At 35.6% G+C, this 16,481-nt stretch overlaps 1 protein-coding gene and 1 pseudogene across 2 annotated transcripts in view; one reads left to right on the forward strand and one right to left on the reverse strand.

Annotated features, from left to right (window-relative positions):
• Nucleotides 1-16,481, forward strand: part of WHSC1L1 (Wolf-Hirschhorn syndrome candidate 1-like 1) — a 146,869-nt gene that overhangs the window by 82,797 nt on the left and 47,591 nt on the right. Inside the window, exons 6-10 of one of the 2 annotated variants that reach the window (XM_006859953.1) lie at nucleotides 1,000-1,515; nucleotides 3,739-3,865; nucleotides 11,263-11,363; nucleotides 13,512-13,557; nucleotides 14,455-16,078. In XM_006859953.1, the coding sequence (XP_006860015.1) occupies nucleotides 1,000-1,515; nucleotides 3,739-3,865; nucleotides 11,263-11,363; nucleotides 13,512-13,557; nucleotides 14,455-14,537 (873 nt within the window). In that variant the 3' untranslated portion in view covers nucleotides 14,538-16,078. Of the gene's footprint in view, nucleotides 1-999; nucleotides 1,516-3,738; nucleotides 3,866-11,262; nucleotides 11,364-13,511; nucleotides 13,558-14,454; nucleotides 16,079-16,481 lie in introns of those variants that run through there. The other variant, XM_006859952.1, reaches the window with a different exon arrangement.
• LOC102837797 lies at nucleotides 6,244-6,494 on the reverse strand (annotated as a pseudogene).

Genomic DNA, 16,481 nt, shown 5'->3' on the forward strand with positions numbered 1-16,481 from the left:
TGATATGATGGTGGATATTTTAGTTTTGACTTGAACTCTTGATAATCTCTGGTTGAGGTGGTTAGTGTGGGTCTTTTATGATTCAGAGGTTTGTCATATTTTTTTTTTACATTTTTAAAGCTAAATTTTAATCCAAGGATTTTGACTGATTTTAACAGATTTAAATTTTGCCGATACAAATCAGTATCTGATGTGTACTATCTCATTGTTTCATTATATAGATAATACTATATTATTATCTCATAGCTCATATAGATAATACTATATTATTATCTCATGGCTAATCCTTAAATTACGTCTGTCATCACATACACACACACACTTTATTAACTGAAAGTTTTCTTACCTGTTTTGCCAATTCAGAGACCTGTGAAAACTGTGATTCAGGTTTATGATTCAGGCTTATTTTTTTTTCATGTACATGCCTACTTTCCTGTGTCTTGTCAGCTTTCATGTGCTCCTCCAGACTCTCCCCTTTTACTTAATTCTGCTCCTTGCTATGCATTATGATACATAATGCATAGCAAGCAACATAGCTTCAATGCTGACTCTTATCCACTTGTTTTGTTATGGTCTCTGTGCCCTCACCCCATTATCTCCTTCCTTCCCCTAGATATGGGGGAGAAATAGGAGCTTTGGAATATAATATTTCTAAATTCTAATCTTTTTTTTCCTTTTGCCCTCATTATTGCTAGTTTTTTGTTTTGTTTTGTTGTTTTTATAAATATGATGTATAAAGAAGGATGATTCCCTCTTTGGAGATTTGTCTAGAGTGATCAACAAAGGAAGGATAGATTATTGGGAGTAAACCTTCATGTAACCTAAAAGTAATACTAATTTATCAAAGTTACGAGCATTTCATTTACTTAACTGAAGAATCTGAAAATATTTATTTCATCTATTTCACCTGAATAAAACAGCAGGATCACAAGAGCAATACATAATTGTTTAAATGTACTTATCAAAGTATCTTTGATAATGCTTGTATCTTTTTTAAAGATTCGGAAACCCCGACCTCAGAGAGAACGTGCTCAATGGGATATTGGCATTGCACATGCAGAGAAAGCATTGAAAATGACTCGAGAAGAAAGAATAGAACAGTATACTTTTATCTATATTGATAAGCAGCCTGAAGAGGCATTATCTCAAGCAAAAAAGAATGTTGCCTCCAAAGCCGAAGTTAAAAAACCCCGGAGACCAAGAGCAGTGCTGAACACTCAGCCAGAACAGACCAATGCTGGGGAAGTGGCTTCCTCACCGTCAAGAACTGAAATTCGGAGACATAGCCAGAGACGGCACACTAGTGTGGAAGAGGAAGAACCACCTCCTGTTAAAATAGCATGGAAAACAGCAGCAGCAAGGAAATCCTTACCAGCTTCCATTACAATGCACAAAGGGAGCCTGGATCTGCAGAAGTGTAACATGTCTCCTGTAGTGAAAATTGAACAAGTATTTGCTCTTCAGAATGCTACAGGAGATGGGAAATTTATCGACCAATTTGTTTATTCAACAAAGGTACTTCCATTTGTGTGTGTGTGTGTTTATATGAAGGGTATTTAATAAATACTCAACCTTGGCATTGAAAAAATAAAAAATAGTAACACAAGGAATTAATTTAAATATCCTTTTGTCCACTGCATTTTGAAATGTGCAATCACATACTGAAGATGGGGCTAAAAAAGACATAGGCAGAACAGCTATGTTTTGTGGGGGTTTTTTTCCTTTTCTCTTTTTGTTTGTTTTTTTTCCTCTTTTGCAATATCCCCATCTGTACTACATTAATCTTGACCTGTGCAGCCAAAATTGAACTTAGTTCCCTAAAGTTATAGAAAAAAACGAGGTACTATGCCTGTTTCTAGTTTGTATAGTTACGTCTTTCTTAGTTGCAGAGTGTGTTTCATATTAAATCATTTTTGTCAATTATGTGAACTAATTATTTTTTTTAAAGCCACTATAATAATTTTACCTGCTAACCTGTTTGGTTGCACTATTTTGTTAGTCTTATGTAAGTTTAGGGTGTCTCACTACATTTTAGAGACTTCTTGTTGTTGTTAAGTTCTGTCGAGTCAGTTCTGACTCATAGCGACCCTGTATAGGGAGGGTGTCCTAGGAGCAGCTGGTGGGTTTGAACTGCTGACTTTGTGATTCACAATCCACTGCTGCTCCTACAGTGCCACACTTACCAGAGGTATATTTGTTCTGTGACAATTAACTCTGAGAAACTGATGTGAAAATTGCTTCTACAAACTGAATACATCTATCAGTTAGTTGCCAGACCTAACGTGGCACAGAAGGCTAAACACTTAATAGCTGTATCTGAAAGTTGGTGGTTTGATCCCACTCAGAGGCACCTTGAAAGATGGGCATGGTGATAGACTTCTAAAAGATCACTATGCAGCATAGACTCTGCAACACATGGGGTTGCCATGAGTAGGAATTGTCATGGCAACTGGCTGGTTAACCTACCTGGAAGGTGGTAGAATTCTCACCTTCCATGTGGGAATTTGTCGTATATGCAGCCATCATCTATCTGTCAGTGGAAGCCTGCATGTTGCTATGATGATAAACAAATTTCAGTGGAGTTTCCAGACTAAGACTAGACAGAAAGGCCTGGTAGTCTAGTTATGAAACTGAGCCAGTGGAAATCCTTTGGATCACAATGACCCAATCTTCAGTTGATTATGGAGACCACACAGGACCAGGCAGCATTTTGTTTCATGGTTCTCATGAATTTGTGCTGATTCACGTGGCAGCTAACAACTACAGCTTACCTGAAAAAAAAATTAAATTGCAGTATCTACTGGGTTCTTCTGATAGCTTTGAATAACAAATGAATACTTTGCATATTTTTAAGTGCAGTTTGCCAACATTCTTGTAACCAGTTTTATCTGCTGCTGGATACACAAAGGAGGCCTGATGGCACAGTAGAAAGCGTTGGACTGCTAACTGCAAAGTGAGTGTCTCAAAGCCATCAGCAGCGCCACAGGATAAAGATGAGTCTGTTTGCGTCTATAAAGATTTACAGTGTGGAAACTCTAAGGACCAGTTCTATTTTGACTCATAGTAACCTATAGGGTCACTATGAGTCAAAATCGACTTGATAGTAGTAGGTTTGCTTTGGTCTGGTTGGATATATAAATTCAACTCTAAAAGGAAATCCATGATAAAGCTGATGCTTTAAAATATACGTGCATATATGAGGGGTCTTAAAAAGGTTTGTGGAAATTTTTTGTAACCTTTGAATTCCTAAAAGAGACAGAATTGTGAATGTATCTGTCATCTTGTCTGTTCCAAATTGCTTATTGCTTACTGAGTACATATTTTGGTTACCATGACTGTCATGTTTCTGTATCTAAGAATATTGTCTTTCAAGACGTTTTGACATTTTTATCTGAGTAGGGCATTCTACCAAATGAAAATAAGTAGAGTTCTCGTATTGTGATATATGTAAAGGGAGATAACTATTCAGAACTAGAAAATTAGGTAATACAGGCTTATTTTTATTGATATTCATTACCAGACTTAGACAAATTGTTTTTTTCTCCATGATCTCATTTTATACTTTAGAATATAGCCTGATGATTTAACAAAATTGTTCTGATAATGGGTAAGGTAGGTACTAAGTTAACTTCATTGAAATATCTTATAAAATTTAAGCAAATTATCATTTTAAGTTATCTTTATATGTCAATATACCATTTGCTTGGTAATCACCTAGTTTTTTGCCTTATTTTAAAGGGAATTGGTAACAAAACGGAAATAAGTGTCAGGGGACAAGACAGGCTTATAATTTCTACGCCCCACCAGAGAAATGAAAAGGCAACTCAGAATATATCATCTCCTGAAGCAACATCTGGTTCTACAGGTTGGTATGAAAAGAGTAATACAGACTCATTTTGAGAGGTTATAGCTCTATTCTGTCTTCAGGGTCCAATTAATATATACACAGGTTTATTCCAAACAAAACATATTTAAAATATATATATATTTAAACATGTCTCTGCGATCAGTGGATGGCTACAGATGTTTTCTCTCAGTAACACAGACTTGTCTTAGTCTCGTTAGGGTGCCTTCAAATAAAAACAAGGTCCAGTCAAATAGCTTCCAAGGCGATCTGCTGAGCCAGTTCAATTCAAGGCACCTCATATGGTTATGGTGAGTGATGATTTGGGGGAGTTCTCAAAGGACACAGGACAAACAGGACACAGGTCCGGGCACTTATTATAAAGAAGTTTTAAGAAAATTAAAAACTGAGTTGGTGAGAAAGACATCAGGAAAGTTGCACCGAGGAAGTGTTTTCCATCATAATAATACATCTGTTCATTCTTTGAAGGTAGCAAGAACTTTCCTACAAGAGTTTTGTTGGTACACCTTACTCCATTCACCTACAGCCCTGCTTTTGCATCTTCAGACTTCTTTTTCCCAAAACTTAAAGAACATTTAAAAGGAGAATGATTTTGAGTACTTCTAGGATATTAAGACTGCTGTTTTGACGTGGTTTAGATCGAAGAACACAGAATTCTTCTAGGAAGGGCTAGAGTGATAGAAAAACTGCCTTCAGAGTATATAGATCTAGACATATTATGTCATATTTTGATATTTTTGTGTAATAAAGGTTTCTATGATTTTGTAAGGAGGTCTGGTAATGTAGTGGTTATGAACTGGGCAGCTAATCTAAAGGTCAGCAGTTCTAAACTAACAGCTATTCCGTGAGAGAAACATGAGGCTTTCTGCTCCCATAAAGATTTATAGCCTAGGAAACCCTGTGCAGGGTCACTATAAGTCAGAACCGACTCCACAGCACACCACCACTACCACACACACACATGATTTTGTAGTCATGCTTTCTGATGTTTCTAAGAAACTTTTCATTGTCAAAAATCAAGTCATATTAACAAAATAATTAGAAGTGTAATTCTTTCAATAAGAAAAAAATGGTTTAGAGAGCATTATACATAGTAACAGTTTTTTTCATGTAGGAATTTCAATAATCGGAAGGTTTTATAATTAAAAGAGTACCACTATAAAATCTTAACATCTCAGTAAATGCTTCATTTGATCTTCTCTCTACATGAGAATAATGATTTTACTTTTCTAGCATTTTGATTACATTTTTGCTTTTCCTAAGACATTTTACCATTTTCTCCTTTATCCTGCATTGGAAACAAAGTGGCACATGCTAGTTTTCTTCTCATTATTCCTAAGTGTGCTGGAGGCTGGTAACTGAGGGTCCAAGGGCCTAATTCTCCCATTTTAATCTGTTTTATGATGAACAAATACCATGAATTAAAAATCAGATTATTCCTGCTTAAAGGAAGAAAGTTACTATATTCAATAAGTTTGTGCTTTTAGAATATTAAAAATAATTTTTATTAGGAGATTGACTTACTGAGGGTCTTATAGTTTTAACTGAGTCTGGTGGTTTGGGTTTATATAAAAGTACTACATCACTACGATTTCTGTTGCTTCATATAGCTATTTAGAAAAGAGTTTAGTATTTACTAGCTTGGTCATTTGGAATCTTAATTTAGGACAAAGGAATTTTACTTTGGTCTTTAAAAAGATTTTTGAAATAAAAGAATTTATAAATTGAAAAGTAGAAGAATGTACAAAATAATTTTCTAGAAGGATTAAAGTTTAAGACCTAAGGTCTTTATTTTAAATTAATAGTAACTCAGGCACATCTATGATTGAGTGGCATTAAGGGGTAAATATTTTTGCAGCAAGAATGTTAAGAAAGATTCTAATTAATATGAAAGCTATATTAAAAAAACAATAATCTCTGATCCAGAAAAGACTACTTTAGGGCAAGCTTTCCTAAAAGAAAACACACCAGAAAACAGAAGACAGGGGTGGTGGCAGCAGTAGAGATGGGTCATATGTTGGACTGGTAATATTAAACAACATACCTTTAACCAAAATTGAACTGGGAAAGGAAGCTTATTTAGAGTGGGTCACTGTTCAGAACCAATTTGCAACTTTTATCATTTCAAATTCTTTAATAAAAAATTAAATTATGATGTTGAAAGAATGAGTAACTAAACTCATAAAATTTTATATTAGTTAGCTGTCATTGAAAACATTTTCACATCAGCTTTCTTTTCATAGATTTGGATACTGTTAATTTATCTATTTTCTCCTACTTAATGTGAAAGTAAGTTCTTGGTATATTAGTTTGATTTTTCAAAAACCCCAAATGTGTTTATTGGGATGGTTTTCCATTCACCTTCATTCAGGGTGCTTTTAGTGCTGTTTGTGTATGAATGAACATCCATCTATAAGCCTTGCTTTTCCTCCTATAAGCGACAGAGCATAATTAGTAGAGCAACCAACATACAAAACTACTATTTGGCATGGCTAGAAACTGTGGTGGTTTTATAGCATCCTGGACATGTCATATCCATGAAGTAGGAATTAGGGCTCTGAACCAGGTACTTCTTGTGTTTCTTCTTCTCATCTAGAGAAGGATGAAGGAGATCCTTTGCAAAAGACATATTATCATGTAGGGAGGTAGTCACTGCCAGAAAGCTATTAGACTGATCTAAACACAAATATTTTATTTTTGTTTTTAATGGAGCTTATTTTTTTCTTTCCTTTCACTACTGAAAGTTTCATTTTCATATAGCATTTTAATTATAAGATTTAAGTTCAGTTCTGATTTTTTTCCATCCTTTGTTTCTGCCCTGAAGAAATCAGCCTTATTTCTTCCTAAGGCAGGCACATATAATTTAGGTTGTAAATTAAGACTGGAACTTTAATTTCAGGATGGGTGCTCTAAAGCTTTGTCCTTGGTTTAAATTTAGTTACCAGCTGTGGTTAATAAGCATATTTTGTCCTTTGAAGTGATCATTTTGCTTCTTGTGAAAATAAATTCAGTAGTTGAAAACTTAGAAAAGAGACTTATGTTTCCTTCAAAACCAATTGCATCATGATCTCAGTTGGTATTAATTATGTAGGGAGAATTCTTTTTTTTTAACTTTTTATTGTTAATTGAGTGAAGAAGGTTTATAGAGTAGATCATCAATTTTACATTCAATAAATCATATACTTTGTTTCATTACAGTGATTGCAATCCCTTCCATGTACCAACAGTTAACAGTATTTACCTTTACCTCTATTCACTTAATAATTGTATTTTTCTGTGTCTCCTGCTATCTTCATATTTTGTCTCCTGACCTCCCTTGTCACCCATGTTAACATGTGTCTACCTTCTACTCCTTCATACTTGTCAGTTGCTGTGATTCTGAAAGCTATGCCACCGGTATTTTACATAACCAGCATGGTCACCCATAGTATTCCATTATATGTATGTAACAATTTGTTTAGGCATTCTTCTGTTGGTGGACATTTAGGCTGTCTCCATCTTTTTGATGTGTCTCTTGAAGACTGCACATTGAAGGATCCTGTTGTCTTATCCATTCTGCTTTCTCTGTCTCTTAACTGGTATGTTTAATCCATTTATGTTCAGCGTAATTGTTAATAGGTATGATTTGATTGCTGTCTTTTGGTGTTTGTTTTTATGTTGTGGTGCTACTGGTTTCTTTTTGCACATAATGTTCTGCACTGAGTTCATTTTGTCTGTGGGTTTTGTTTTCATTTTCAATTCTTTGGTGTTAATGTTTACTCAATCTTTGTGATTTTCCTCTTTTTTATTTTGATGTACAGGTATATTCATTTTCTTTGAGTTTACCCTACAATTTATTAATATTTTTCCCTATTTAAAAGAGTCTGTTTTATCTTGAAATCTATTTGGCTTCCTTGCCTTTTGCAAGTTTTGTATCTATCTGTCTATCTATCTATCTATCTGTCTAACTATCATCTATCTATTCCCTCTTTATGCTTTGTAGTTGACTATATTATATATTAATATCTCTGGTTCCCTTACTTTCAGTCTTGTAAGTTTATTTTACTCTTAGTATTTATATACTATACTACAATAAGCACTGAACTGCGAACCACAAAGTCCATGGTTCGAACCTGCCAGCCACTCTGTGAAAGAAGTATGGGGCTTTTTGCTTCCTGTGTAGGGAGAACTTTTGAGGGTTCTTTTTTTTTTTTTAACTTTAAGAGATACATCATATGTGTGGCACTGACATATGTGTGTGTGATGAGAAGAATTGCTTTTGCATTCACACTAGATTTCTAGGCAGTTTTTCTGATTTAGAGATACTCTCCTACCTTAGAATATAAGCATAATACTTTTTAGTGGTTTTTTAATTTAGTAGAATTTGTGTGTCCTTTGGGTTGTTTTCAGAATAATTGTAAAGAAGTTATGATGCCTTTTCCTCTTTAAAACTATGGATTATGTCTCAGCTATACTTGATGGAACAATTATTGTCATCCTTAAAACAAATAAAGGCATATTTTGTTGCATTTTAAGCAGTCCCATTTCCATTTTCTTCTTCCCTCATAAATACTTGAATACTAAGTATGGATATTACGTGACTATTAATGTATCTCTGGGATCTTTGGGATCCTCATGTTAATTATAAGGGTAAGATATCTGTTGTATTAGTAAACATTTTCACCAATGTAAGAAGAGTGTAAGGAGCCCTGGTGGTGCAGTGGTTAATGCCTGACTGCTAACCGAAAGAGTGGAAGAACCTACCAGTTAACTCCTTGGGAGAAAGCTGGGGCATTCTGCTTTCCATCTTGGAAACCCTATAGGGCAGTTCTGTTGAGTCCTAGTGTGGTACTGTATGATAAGCATTGGACTGGTAACCACAAAGTTGGCAGTTCAAACCCACCAGCTGCTCTTAGAAACCCTATACAGGGTTGCTATGAATTGGAACTGACTCGATGGTACATAACAACAACAGTTCTGTCCTACAGACTGTTATGAGTTGGCATTAACTTGACTGCAATGAGTTGTTTTTTGTTGTTTTAATGTCACTTTTCAGGAGAAGAGTGACAGTAAAGGAAGGAGCCAGCACTTTTGTGACGTCTCTGCTAGAAATTGATTAACCACACCTCAGAAGCAATAAATATATTGACATCAAACTGCCTACTTCTTCCCTAAAACAAAGTAGTGGGATCCTTCTTTGTTTTGACATTGATCTAAGATGAAAGGAACCATTTATAGACCCAAGAGCAATGAAACCAGAAAATATATAGGAAGGCTATATTGAAGTTGCTTTTCTATGATTCATAGGTTTTTTAGCTGTCTCCTGTGGCAAATGAAAATTTCATGCACGAACCAGGGTGGGAAAACTAGACTGTATGTACCCCCACTGGTGGTTGGTTATTTTCAGGGGTCGTGTGGGTGACTGAGGCATACCTTAGATGCGAAGCCAGTGCGGAGTCCCAATCTGGTTGGAGATGGACAAAGCAAAATCCCAGGGCTGTGCACAAGAAATCTCCAGGACAGGGAGGTTGAGTATACAGGGGAACTCAGACACCAAGACCAATAGAAAATGGGGAATGGAATTCTAGGCCTAGGGAAGACGGGAGCAGGAAAAACTCCCACAGACATTACTCCTGACAGTCCTTTGGGGAGAATGTTGAGGGCTTGAGGGGACAGTCCCCGAACCCAGGAAAAAAGATAAAAGTTGGAGTGCATAAAAAACATCCAAGAGTGCACAGGGAATCACGCTCTAGTCTGGTTAGTAGAGGGGAGCAGAATGGAGTAACAAACCCATTGATGAACTGTTAAGAGAAGTTGAGAACGTTTTTTAGAGAGGAGGAAGAGCAAAAGCAGAAAGCTAGAATCGTGGTGTCTACTCTGAATAAAATAGTTAATAAGAGGCTAGAACAAGACCCCCCTTCTCGAGGGAAGTGGGCCAGTGATTATAGAGTTAGGCCTTCTCTGAGGAAAGGGAGGAAAGAACTGGGTCAGCTCCACAAGCTCACCAGTGGATGTTGTAAGTGTGTGAAGACAGGCGATTTTAAAAGAGAATGTCCAGAGTTAAAAGGGTAATTCCCATCATGAAACTAGAGATCAACTTTTGAATCCTAGAACGGGACATAGTTGTAAGGTTGAGGTTAGGTTTAGAGAGGACAAGGTGTGGATGAAGGTAAATATGACGCTTCTGACTGAAAAGGAGGAAGGAAAGATTGACCCACCGGTATGGTTTAAAAAAAAAAAAAGACAACAGGAAAGAACTGGAAATTCCACCCTTGTAGGTAGAACTAAAAAAAAAAAAAACCAGGGGAGGTGGTCTGTAGAAGACATTACCTTATTCCTAGAGAAGAGGTGGAGGGGACCTGCTGCCAGTAATAAAATGCCTAGTGATTTTTGTGGGTTGTTTTTTTTTTTTTTTTTTTTGGTATAATAGTTTTCAACTATAACTCTTTAAGATAAATGTCAACATAGACTATTTGAGCTTACAATGCAAATTCAAGGTGAGACTTAAATGTCAGTCGGGCACCTGAAAAATTGTTTTATTATCATTGATATTCTTTCTGCAATATATAAATTAATCCATCTAAAAGGTGGTTAAGGATATGTTTGGCTGGTGTGATAGTAATTTTTCAAAGTGTACAATACTTTAAAAAAAAAAATCTCAATCGTTTGTTTTAACTACTAAGTTTCCATGACTACTTCTTTCTGTACTATAGTAAGTCCTTTAACAGCCAAATTAACAACTAGGTTTTGGATCACATTTTTGTGCCTTTCCTATTTTTCTCCCTTTAATAACTAATAATTATCATCATAATAATAGTAAAACTAATACAAAGGGGCTTTAAAAAGTTCATGACAAAAATTGCATTATCTTCCAATTCCAGTGTTCTATGAACATTTTTTGGGCCCTTTTGTATAGGTGCTAACTATGCACCAAGCACCGTTAAACATTTTACATATAGAATTAATTTAATTCATTTGTTAAAATTCATTTGATTGAATTTTTGGACCATTAATTCCTGTTGACAACTAGGCAATAAAGTCATTCTCAATCCTCCCTTAAGTTGTATGTACTTAAAGGTATTTACCTGCCTTGGAACTATGTTTGTAACTTGAGTTACAAGTTTTTTTTAAAGATTCAATTATCTTATTTATATAAATTAGGGTCCTTTGTAAATTCCAGTTTCAGTTCATCAGCCTTTAGAATTTGAACTTTAAAAATGTTTATGTACTCCCAAGTATTTAACAGGCTTTAAAAATGTATTTTGTTTTTGTTATTATTATTAATAACCATTTAATGATTTATTAAAATTCAAAAAGTAATATTGGGTAAGGAAAGCAAGGAATTTGGTCTAATATTAATTATTTAAATGTCAAGATATCCTTAATGAGTTTTTTTGTTTGTTTATATCATCTCTTAGGCTCAGTAGAAAAGAAGCAGCAGAGAAGATCAATTAGAACTCGTTCTGAATCAGAGAAATCCACTGAGGTTGTGCCAAAGAAGAAGATCAAAAAGGAGCAGGTTGGCTTCCTACATGTAGAGAGTTAAAACATTGTATTTGTAAATGTTGTAGCTTATATTGGTATCTGAAAAGCAAGAACAACTCCCGCTCTCCCTGTCTCCCACCCCAGGTTTCCTTTCTGGACTATCTTTCTGTTTTTGTCCTGGTGGGTTTCAGTGCCTGAATCACAACCATCTCTGTGATTCTGCTTCAAGTATTTTCTTAGAAAGAATAGTTAGGCTTCAGGGGATGGGAAGCCAGTAGTGCAAGACTCTTAAGGAAACCCTCACATATATTTTGAAATTTCTGTTAAGAGCAAAATGATTTCATGTTTTTTATTTGGAAACATTGAGTCTTCCCCTTTCCATAACCCCCTTTTTTAATTTTGATTTTTGGTTTAAGCTGCTGGTATGTATTGTTTTTATTTTTAAAGCAAATCAAGTGATTAATTTACCTATGAGAGTTATATTTAAGAAACATAATCATAGATGATCTGGTTTTTCTGTTGGTATCACAGATTTTTTGGAATGTTATTTTCCTCCAGTACTATGGCACTCACCTATAAATAGGTTGTCAGATAAAAGTCATATTAGCTTTTTTTTTTTTTAAGGATGGGGGGCATTTTGATTGAAAGGTGTTAAGCCAGTGGGGTAACATACATGTTAAAATTTCAAATAACTTTTTAGAAACCATTGCTGCTTTGAATTAAAGTCACAATCAGATTTTTTCTTAATTTTTTTTTTTTTTTTAATGAAAGAGAATATCCATTTTTATAGCCCAGACAGCACTATTGAACAAAAAGAATTCAGAGTGGAATTAATTCCACTAATCTTTATATTTTTAAACCACTTAGTACGGAAGAGTATGGACTTTTCTACTTTAATTATTTCCTTATAATTTTAACTTCCAAACTTAAAGGTGACTGACTCTGTGGATACTCTGTGGTATCAAGCATGTAAAACAATTTTCCCAGAAATACTTACCTAAAATTTAAAGAATAGGCTAATTCATTCATCACATTAACTTTCATACTTAGGAAATTATGTTCCAAAAAATCTTTCTAAACTCTTGGAAATCTGTAGTATTTATTATCAAAATTTCTTGTGATTTTTGCCATCTGATTCCCAAATTCAGTCTGTGACCAGCCAGTTTAAAATTAATAAGCAAAATGAGTACCAAAAAAAGAAAAAGAATGGGACAAATTGTTAATGCCACTGTGTTATAGTTAGTAGTAGAAAAATACCAGTGATTGTTTAGAAGATTTTATATTTGTATTACTAATTGTATCTTATAAAAGCGCTTCTGTTGTATGTTTTTTTACCTGTTGTAAAAAAAATAAAAATTTTTTAAAAAGCTTAGAACAATCCTTAAATATTTACAAAATGTGTTTCAACATGCATATTTCACCACATCTTAAAGAAACATAAGAATCAATTCAGAGCTTAAACAGGAACTCCTCCAACAGCATCCTTTTTCTAATTCCAACGGTTCAATCCTCAAACTACCACGTGTTTTACATATACATTGGCAGAATAACTTCTGATCTCGCTCTCCTAATGTAGGATCAAGACACTGTTCATAAGACACTCAAGAAAGTGCTTTTGCAATATCACAAACTTATTTTCTTAAGTTTGTACTAGCAGCAAAAGTATTGAGCTTCCAGCTGTATGCAGCCCTGTAGCACTCTCTACAGAGAGGGTCCTGATTCCCAGCAACTTAGCTGTGAGTGCAGGCGCGGAAGGGTCTTAAAGTGGCGTGAGTTACATTAACCTGAGTATCATAGTAAGTAAAAATTTATCCTAACGTCTTTGGGGCGGGAGGGGTTTATAGCAACATCGGGGATGGTTGCAGAAATAACCCCTCTCCTGCCTCCCAGACACTGAAGAAAGTATTCTTGTTCTCTTCATATACCAAGGGATTGGTGGGAAAGTCATTACTAGAGCATGTGGCTGTGTGTTTTCACTTGGTATTCAGCACAGACAGCTAGCATTTAAACCCTCCCTGACCTTGAGACAGAGAAATACCCAGAAGATGGGACTGGCGTCAGGTTTCAGATACATTTAACCATCATTATTTAGATTGATGAAAGTATTATTTTTTTTTCCCTCTTTTAATTGAAAGTGAGTGAAAAAATTCTGTGTTAACCCTGTATTTTTCTATCCATACAGGTTGAAACAGTTCCTCAGGCTACAGTGAAGACTGGATTACAGAAAGGTGAGTTCAATATAATGTTACTTTGCATTTCCTTGATTAAAATCAATTTTTAAGAACTACTTATTTGTACTTCATGTATTTTTGTCTGTCTCTGTAAATCATTGTTGTTGCTCTCCAGTCAATAATTTGTGTGAAACTGCAGTATTCCCCAGTGTTTGTGTGTGTGTGTGTGACTTTTTAGAGTTGCTCTTATTCTGTACTTCCATGTGAAAAAGTCTTTGTTCATGTAAATTGGAGAACACTATGTAGACTTGATGCCATTTCCAACTTTTCTCCATTAGTTTCTGGGGTTTTCACTGGTTTATAAACTAGGGATGTGACGAATCCACTTTTTTGGTATTCGACTGAATACCGAATAGTAGCTATTAATGTTTGTCAAACATGGACTATGACAAATCAGACAAGACCACCTGATTGCAAAAAAAATCTTGCCACGGTTATTTTTACAGTGCTGTAAAATCCTTTTGTAAATTGAAATGACTCCTAGCATATTTATAGCCACTATTAGATGATTTAATGCAAATTTATTTGAGATATGCACAAAGTTTAAGAAACCTTAAACTTATATCTGTATTTTATGTGTGCAATTTGACTACAGTACAAACTCCGTAGCATGATTCGTGTGTTTTTGGTGAGATCATTCAAACTGTATTTAATACCTGTAGTTTACTCTGGGCAAATTGCATTATTTAAATAAAAATAAAATAAAATAAAATAAAAACACCAGCCTCTCTGCATTCTCGGGGAGAAGTCTGCAGCGATGGTCTCCGTGGAGATCCTCAGCAGAACTGAACAGCCTCCCGGAGGGAACACTGCTTGGCGGAGCTCCAAGAAAAGACATCGCGATCGCTGCGAGATTAGGAGGCCTGATTGCGTTGTGTTTCCACCATTCCACAGGGTCGGCGGACCGGGGAGTGCAGGGCTCTGTCAGATTCAGTGACAGCTCCGTCTCCGCAGCGATTGAGGAAACTGTGGACTGAGATTCCTGTACAATTTCATCCCAGAAACTCCAGACTTGTAGTCTCCATGCAAGATTTCTTTGTCGGCGGCTCGATAAACAGTTTCTTTGTTTTCGATTTTGATTTTGCCAATCATCATTATTGGCATTTTCCTGCCTGGTTTCTTCAAGACTCTGAACAATTGCTTTAACATTCAAATGATTTTTTTTTTCCGGTCTGAGCTGGATGGGTACAGCTTAAATCGTGGGTCCAGCCTAAAAACCACCGTTTAACTCACACTGATCAATTTCAACATGGACTGTTTTTTGTTTTTAAATAAAGCATCATTAATGCACATCTGCAGGGTTTTGCCAAACAGCCCAAACTGTATACATTACAATCATTAAAAGCTCTTATTTTTTTTAATATTAGTGCCGTTATCATGGAGAACAGCATGGCAGCTGTCTTTGGCAGTCTGTCATTTTTCTAGCATTTTCAGAAATTCGTCGGAAATGGCGGTACCTGTGTTTCCCTTCGAACGCCTCTCAGTGCAGCACTCCTATTCCTCTGTTAAAACTCGTTGTTAATCCAGTGATCTTTTAGGCCAAGGAAATACTTTGTGGTGGTGTTCTGGGTCCATACACCAGCAATGAAGGAGATAGATTTGTGTATTTGTGATTTTTTTAATCAGCGTTAACATGGGCAGACACCCTCATTTATAGCTGTCAGGAAACATTCAGTGAAAAACTTGTAGAAGGGGATATGATAACAAGGTTCCAGAAATCTGAGCAGTCTTAACGAGGCCCACATCCTCCACCACAGAACATGGCTATATACCAAGTGCTACTCTCACTCATCCTGTTGCGGATCTTCATGGCCTCAGGAGACTTGTTTCTCCATGGTCTCTTCTGGACTGCACACTTCCACCATAGCTTGCTGGGCTGATCTAGATGTCTGTTTGTTGTATGAAAATTTGGGGGGGAAAATCCAAAACACAAAACTGTGGGTTGAAATATTAACCATCTCCTTGGTTCCTTGGTATTCACCGTGCCTGATCTGCACATTTCATCGTGGCTGTTTCTGTATAGCCTATACTGCATTAGCCCAAGAGATTGTTGCTTTGTAACTTTTTGCACTATTGTTTTGGCTGGATTTGTATTATACACAGTTTTAAAAAAAGAATTCCACACTATTCTCTGCCTTTTTTTTTTTTTTCCCATATGTATTCTTTCCCGCATAAATTTCACATAGAAGCCTCTCATCCAGCTCTTCGTGATTTGGCTGTACTTGAACACTGATTGTCCATTTACAACCCTCAGCAATGTGCCTCCTAAATGGCATGACATATGTAGATGTGCTGCAGCACTTGTTAATGGTCACAATAAATGCCACTTCACCAAGGAAGTCTCAGATGAACAATTATGAACATCCAAAATTTATTTGGGGGGAGATAATCAACTGAATTGCAAAATTCGGGGGAAAATGGCACTGTCCGTGTACGAATCGAATACAAATCAAAGATTTGTCACATCCCTAATAAAAAAACAAGATGGAGATGTCTCTGCAACCATATTTGTAAGCTACACAGTGTGTTGGGTTTTATATGTCTTCCCCCTCCAAATTGAATGGTTCTTTGGATTGCTCCAAATCAATCTGTCCTGCAGTTTTGATAAAATTTGGTTTTTAGTTTGGAACTTGGGCTCTGTTGACTGAAAATAGCTTTAAAGAAGGAGCATGGACATAAATGTTTCACTAGAGTGGTTGTAAATTCAGTCACTACTAGAAAGGTTAGAGCTTATGAAGTTTTTATTTGTGACTTCAGTATTACAAAGAGAGCTGTGCTTTTTCCACACTAAAGATGAGTTCGGGGAAAGAAAGTATTCTCCCACCAAAACAGACAAACAAAAAAAACCCTTAAAAAAAAAAACAAAAAAAAAAGTTGAACAACAAACTTTAAGCACTATTTTAGGATTAATTTTAGTGTGT

The sequence above is a fragment of the Chrysochloris asiatica genome, unplaced genomic scaffold (assembly GCF_000296735.1).
Source record: "Chrysochloris asiatica unplaced genomic scaffold, ChrAsi1.0 scaffold00035, whole genome shotgun sequence".
Classification (NCBI taxonomy): domain Eukaryota; kingdom Metazoa; phylum Chordata; class Mammalia; order Afrosoricida; family Chrysochloridae; genus Chrysochloris; species Chrysochloris asiatica.